At 35.1% G+C, this 7,677-nt stretch overlaps 1 protein-coding gene across 1 annotated transcript in view; it reads left to right on the forward strand.

The window, feature by feature from the left end:
- HDX (highly divergent homeobox) overlaps positions 1 to 5,745 on the forward strand; it is a 395,136-nt gene extending 389,391 nt beyond the window's left edge. Inside the window, exon 9 of the mRNA XM_006871312.1 lies at positions 5,346 to 5,745. Coding sequence (XP_006871374.1) covers positions 5,346 to 5,471 — 126 coding nt within the window. The 3' untranslated portion in view covers positions 5,472 to 5,745. The remainder of the gene's footprint in view (positions 1 to 5,345) is intronic.
- Positions 5,746 to 7,677: the final 1,932 nt, after the last annotated feature.

Below are 7,677 nucleotides of genomic sequence, written 5' to 3' on the forward strand. Positions count from 1 at the left end.
GTATGTACCACAGTTTGTTTATCCATTCTTCAGTTGATGGGCACTTAGGCTGTCTCCATCTTTTTGCTATTGTAAATAGTGCTGCTATGAACATTGGTATGCATATATCTTCTCATATTATGGCTTGTACTTCTTCAGGGTAAATACCAAGTATAGGAATTGCTGGATCATAAGGTATTTCTATTTGCAACCTTCTGAGGAAGCGCCATATTGCTTTCCAGAGAGGTTGGACCATTTTGCAGTTCCACCAGTGTCCTCTACTTTTTTGAACTTTGCTGTTATTGCTGGTGTGAGATGATATCTCATTGTTGTGCTGTTGTTGAGTTGAATGCGCTTACATTTTGCAGTGACTATCATTTGGAACATTTTCCTGGAGATCTGCTTTGTAATGGTCCTAGCCATAAAAAATTTATGAAATACAGAACTATTCTATAAAACATGGAATTGTCATGAATCAAGATGAAATCAATAATAACTGGTTTAGTTTTTTCTATTGTTATTGTATTCATGATTGTAATGAGATCTAAATCCAGCATAGATTTTAAATAAATTATGATCAGTTGATTTTAGCAAAGACTGTTTTACCAAATCAGGGTTACTGATTAACCACTATTCTAAAAGAAAATGGCTCTGTCTCCTATTACTGCAAATCAACCCTTTGTTGTTTTTGTTAGATTGCATGGAGTTGTTAACAACTCATAGCAATCCTATACACAAAACAAAGAAACCTTTCCTGGTGTTGGGCCAACCTAACAATCGTTGCCTTGACTGAGCCAACTGCTGCTGCCATTGTGCCAATCCATCTTGTTGGTTGTCTTCTTTTTCTTCGAACCTCCACATTACCAAACATGATAACCTTCTCCAATAACTGGTCCCTCCTGACAACTTGTCCAAAGTATGAGAGAAGAAGTCTGGCTCTCCTGACTTCCAAGGAGCACTGTGGCTGTACTTCTTCCATCATAGATCTGTCTGTTCTTTCAGAAGTCCATGGTACTTTCAATATTTTCCTCCAACACCATAATTCAAATGCATCAATTATTCTATGATCTTCCTTATTCACTATCCAACTTTTGCATGCGTATGAAGTTATTGATAATATTATGGCTTTCGTCAGGCACACCTTAGTTCTCAAACTACCATCTTTGTTCTTCAACATTTTAAAGAGGTCTTGTACAGCAGATTTGCCTAATGAAATACGTCATTTGATTTTTTGACTGCTGCTTCCATGAGTGTTGATGGTTGATCTAAGCCAAATGAAATCCTTGACAACTTCAATCTTTTCTCCATTTATATGGGTGTTGTTTATTGGTCCAGCGGTGAGGATTTTTGTTTTCTTTACATTGAGATGCAACCCATACCAAAGACTGTGACCTTTGATCTTCATCAGTAAGTATTTTTAAGTCCTCTTTGTTTTAAGCAAACAAATTGTATCATCTGTATATAGCAGGATGTTAATGAGTCTTCCTCTAATCCTGATGCCATGTTTTTCTTCAACTAATCCAGCTTCTCAGATTATTTGCTCAGCATACAGGTTGAGTAAGTATGGTGAAAGAATTCAACCCTGTTGCACACCTTTTGTAATTTTAAACCATTCAGTGTTTCCCCAGCTTTAGAAATGCTGAGTGTGTTCTTCCCTTTTGGTTTTCTAACTCCAGGTCTTTGCCCATTTCATTCTGGTAAACAACTGCCTCTTGATCTATGTACAGGTTCTTCATGAGCACAACTAAGTGTTCCAGAATACTCATACTTCTCAATATTGTCCATAGCTTGTCATGATCCACACAATTGAAAGCCTTTGTATAGCCAATAAAGCACAGGTAAACATCTTTCTGGCATACTCTGCTTTCAAACAAGATCCATCTGATGTCAGCAATGATATCCTTCCTTCCAAGTTCTCCTCTGAATACAGCTTGAACTTTTGGAAATTCTCTATCAATGTATGGTTGCAGCAGTTTTGGGATTACCTTTCATAATATTATTGCTAACTTGGGATACCAAAATACTTCCCAATGATTTCCGCATTCCTTTGGGTCACATATATGGAATGGTCACAAATATAGGTCCCTTCCAGTCACTTGGCCAAGTAGTTGTCTTCCAAATTTCTTGGTGTAGATGAGTTACTGCCTCCAATGCCGCATCAGTTTGTTGAAAGATTTCAAATTGTATCCTATCAATTCCCAGTGCCATGTTTTTGCCAATACCTTCAATGCACCTTGGACTTCTTCCTTCAGTATCATTTGCTCTTGATTATATGTTACCTTGGAAATGGTTGAACATCGACCATTTCTTTTTGGTACATGATTGTGTATTTCTAACATCTTCTATTGATGCCTTCTGTACAGTTCAGTAATTTGTCCAGAGAATCCTTCAATATGGAAGTCGAGATTTGAATTTTTTCTTCAGTTCCCCCAGCTTGAGAAATGCTGAGCATGTTCTTCTCTTTTGGTTTTCTAACTCTAGGTCTTTGAATATTTCATTATAATATTAGATTTTGTCTTTTCAAACTGACCTTCGAATTTTTTTGTTCAGCTCTTCCTCACAAGAGCTGAATAGAATATTGAAATATGATCAAGACCATCAAAATATAGTCAGATATAGTGCCAGAAGATGAGCACCTCAAGTTGGAAGTCCCATTTCTTTAGCATCTCTATACTTGAGAGCAAGTTTCAGGGTCTCTTCTGACATCCATTTTGGTCTTTTCCTTCTCTCTTGACTTCTTAATGACCTTTTGTTTTCTTCCTGTGTGGGGTTCTTGATGTCATCCCACAATTCTTCTGGTCTTTGGTCTTTAGTGTCTAATGCTTCAATTCTGTTCTTCAGATATTCTCTAAATTCAGGTGGGATATATTCAAGATTATATTTTGGCTCTCATGGACTTCTTTTAATTTTTCTTCAGCTTCAGCCTGAATTGGCTTATGAGCAATTGATGGTGTGTTCCATATTCTGCCTCTGGCCTGTTTTGGCTTATGATATGGAGCTATTCCGTCTGGTGAGGTCCATGTGTCTTTTATGTTGTTTTAAAAAGGTATTTTCAGTGGAAAAGTTATTGATCTTGCAAAATTCTCTCATGTGATCTTCAGCATTGTTTCTATTGCCAAGACCATATTTCTCAAATACAGATCCTTCTTCTTTGTTTCCAACCTTCATATTCCAATCACATCTTGATGGCATGTTTGATCAATTTTTGTACTGAAGAAGTTGGTAGAATTCTTCAATTTCATCATCACTAGCTTTAGTGGCTGGTGCACAAATTTATCCTATCACAGACTGCTTTATATTTCATGACAGATCTTGTTATGTTCTTTTCGACGATGAATGAGATGCCATTCCTCTTCAATTTGTCATTCCCAGCATAGTAAACCATGTAACTGTCAGATTCAAAATGGCCATTACCAGTCCATTTCAGCTCACTGGTGCCTAGGATATCAATGGTTATGTATTCCATTTCATTTTTGACAACTTCTAATTTTCCTAGATTCGTAATTTATACATTCCATGTTCTTATGATTAATGGAGATTTTCAGCTGTTCTTCTTAATTTTGATTTGTACCCCATCAGCAAATGAAGGTCTCCAGGGCTTTACTCCATTCATGTTGTCATGGTCAACTCTACTTTGAGGAGGCTGATGTTTCCCTGAGGGGCTTTCAACCCGAGAAGCTCATCTTCTGGCACTATATCTGGCAATATTTTGGTGGTCTTCATCATGTTTCAATATTCAATAATCTGGTGCTGACAGTGTTCCCCTGCTATTCATAAGGTTTTCAGTGACTAAAAATTCGGAAGTAGTTAATTTCTCCTTCTTAGTCTGTCTTTGTCTAGATGGTCATCTGAAACCTTTCCACTTTGCGTGACCCTGCTGATATTTAAAATACCCTTGGCATAGCTTTCAGAATCATAGCAACATACAAGCCACCACAATATGACAAACTGACAAACGAGTATTAGAACAGCACCTTAGAATCATGCAATAAATGCCTTATTGTGTGAATGCTTTCAATTTCAGGAAGAAGTTCATATTTTGTTTGTATAAAATAAATAACAGGGGTTTTTTTAGTCTTCATTAACACAACTAGAAAAAAAGGGGAAATTATAATCCTGACTCTCTGCTATAGGCAAAAAATATGGGATTTCATATCTTTTCCAACACACTTGATCTTTCTGTTCCTTAATTGGATTGTGGTGAGCTTTCATTTATCCTTTTTCCCAAGTCCTTGTCTACCTAAATTCTCAAAGCAAGTAATTTTGTCTGAAAATTACTCAGATAAGATTAATTATTTTTAGCAGCAAATGATTAAGTTTACAATGTTTTATGGTTAAGTGAGGTCCTGGTGTGGCATTGTAGGACAAGCACTCGATCTCAAGGTCAGTTTGAATTGCAAGGTCAGCGGTGCAAAGCCATCAGCTGCTCCTTAGAAACCCCATACAGGGTCGTTATAATTTAGAACTGGCTCAGTGGCAATTAACAACAACAACAATATGGTCAAGTGGGCAGCAGCACTGCCAAGCACCTAAAACTTGACTAATCATGTATTGAATGGATGCAAGATCTATAACTCTAGATGAACCAATAGAGCATGGAAAAGTTTAGTTCATGGTTCTTGCCTTATCCTAATTACTTCAGCAGAGGAATAACCAGTTCTCTAAATACATACTTACAGCAGCTAGAGTCAACTGGTTCAGCTGTTACCTGGTAGTGTTTGGCCTTCTGTAGATATAAGCATAGTCAAATTTACCAGCCGATCCTCAAAAACCCTATAAAGGGTTGCTATGAGTTGGAACTGACTCAATGGCAATTAACAACAATAAAGGAAAGAAAGAAAAAAAAAAATCACCTGGTCTTTTCAAGTTGTTAAATTTTAGTCTCAAGTAGAATATCTGCTAAATTTATTCTCTCAACAAAATACAAAACAATATTTTGTGAAAGGAAACTTATTCTTTTCTAAAAGAAAGCAAATCTAGACAGGAATATTTTAATAAGGAATATAATTTAAAAACCTTTGGCAATGATCAGTGAACACTCAAAACTAATAAGAAAATTACTTACATCTAACACTTGGTTCAAAATAGTTGTTCATTTTCCCTCCTGATTTCCTTTTCTTTTGTCTAAGGTTACACTCTACATAATCCATACCCTTAGTATCTATTGCTTCATTATTTATTTAATATTTATTAACAAGTTTTTCTTTAGATAAGATAGCATATACGATCATGGGAGCAAAATTGTTCTTTCTTTAAACCCTTAAGAATAATAAGTCACAATGAGAGAATTGTGAATTCTAACATAAAATTGAAAATAAAATCTATCCATTTACTAATCCAAAAAAAAATTGATTTTTCTGACTCAGGCACTGCTGTCAGACTTACCTCCTGAATTAGAAGAGATGGATTTCAATCATGCATCGCCAGAGCCCGATGATACCTCATTCACTGTGTCTTCTTTATCAGAAAAAAATGCCCCAGACCGTTTGTGATTTGATACAGCCATTTAGCTGCCTAACGGGTGTACATTTCAAGATAACTGTATTCTGATACCCAATATTCTTCAGTCGGAAAATCATATTGTATGAAATACACATATTCTGTGAAGAATGGACAAGATATAATGGCAACAATGTATAATGCAAAATATGTATGTGGAATTTTAAAAGATTGAGCGTTTTTTTTCCAAACTGATGGAACTCTGGGAGATATTTTATTTAATTTTGAACAGTTTAGCTATGAAATGTATAATAATCTAATTTCTAAAAAAAAAAAAAAAAAAAAAAAAAAATTCTTTGGTTTTATAGGAGAGTCTTAGTTTTAGTAATAGTTTTGACCAGAGACACAAAAATAAAAATATTTCAATGTACTTATCAAGTTGCTAAAACTTGATTAGCCTTGTTTTTGTAGCTGTTCTATCTTTTTTCCTCTTTCCTTTCCCTGTCATTCACATACACATTTACTCAGGAAAATGGAATGAAAATTAAAAACAAAACTAATTATTTATTTAACCTGGACAAACCCTAGGATTTATTTTTAATTCCTATGAGAGTTTGACTTTAGCTAATAATTGAAATAGAAATGAGTATTAGTATGTAATTTTAATTTGTTGTTATTCTTCCTTTATCTAACCCAAATAATGGGTTGGGGCACTGTGGAAAATTATCCCATCAATATAAAGTCAAATAAATTAAGTGTACAAAAACATAAGTGTAAAATATTAGTCTTAATGAGAATTTTTCATATTCTATTAGCAAATGTGTATAACTGAATTAGATAGAATGTTGCACAAATATGTTTATTACCATATTCATATTTTTCAGTTCTTACATTTTATGAATCAGCAAATCAAGGTAAGCAACTGATATTTTTTTATTTTGTAGTCACTCAGATTTGTCACAAAAATTACCTCATTTTCATGTGAGGCCTATATACAGCCATCATCCAAGTATTATATTTAAAAAGATTATACTGTTTTGGTTGCAAATCAGAGTATTCTGAATTTGCTGAGTGCTCTGGTAGCGTAGTGGTTACGAATCGGGCTGCAAACCTTAAGGTCAGCAGTTCGAAACTACCAGCCGCTCCGCGGGAGAAAGATGAGGCTTTCTACTCCTGTAAAGATTTACACCCTCGGAAACCCTGTACAGGGTCGCTATGGGTCGGACCCGACTCGACGGCACTTAACAACAACAACAACAATTCTATAACTGGAGTGTTAGTGTGGCACTGTAGGATAACCGCAAAGTCAATGGTTCAAATCCACCAGCTGCTACTCAGAAACCATACACAGGGTCACTGTGAGTCTGAACTGATTCAATGGCACTTAATACCAATAACAGCATTCTGTAACTACACATCTAGAGTTGACATGTTACCCAGTTATTCTGTTAATAAGTACCAGATACCAACACACTGGATCATTCTTTGCAGATTTTCCCCTTCTGGGTACCAGATAGCATTACCAAGACCCATTAGAAATGAAAATTCCTGTTTCTCTGAGCTTACAGTGTCATATTGGCAGTTGCATGGATAAATAATTATATATACCTAAAAGATTAATGAAGTAGTTAGATGGCTATTTTGGTCATGTTACAATCATGTTTCTTTTTAAGGTATTTCCTTAATTTGTGATTTGGGAAATCACAGACACAAGCTTATAAATGCAGAAAGGCAGTCATGAATGGCTTTTTTTTTCTTTCTTTCTTTCTTTCATATATGTCTTTATCCCCTTCTTTAGATTCAATAGTCAAGGTTCATTGATGGTGCTCCATTTTGTCAACAACTTTTTTGATTTAATATTGCTGCCATGCTACTGCTATAGTTTATTTGTTAGAAAAAATACTTGAGTGAGTAGATATCATTTTTAGCTGAAAGTCATATGGTCCTTTGCAAATGATATTTTGCTGTCCTTTCTGACAAGTCAAATTCCAGTCAGAAAAAAAAAAAAGTGTTGTGCAACAGAATTTGAGATCAAATTTATCAGTTCACACCAATTCCTCTATGAGATAAAGAGTGCTCATTGTACACAGCAAATGTAAACACAGTTTCTTAAGGCAGCATGAACAAATTCAGGTCTTCATAGTGTAAATGAAGTATAGACAATTCTCTTTAACAACACCTTGCCACATTTCAACAATTAGTCAATATATTAACAAATATTCATTGAGTTCCTGCTATAGAGTTGACATTGGAATTCAA

The sequence above is a fragment of the Chrysochloris asiatica genome, unplaced genomic scaffold (assembly GCF_000296735.1).
Source record: "Chrysochloris asiatica unplaced genomic scaffold, ChrAsi1.0 scaffold00167, whole genome shotgun sequence".
Lineage (NCBI taxonomy): Eukaryota > Metazoa > Chordata > Mammalia > Afrosoricida > Chrysochloridae > Chrysochloris > Chrysochloris asiatica.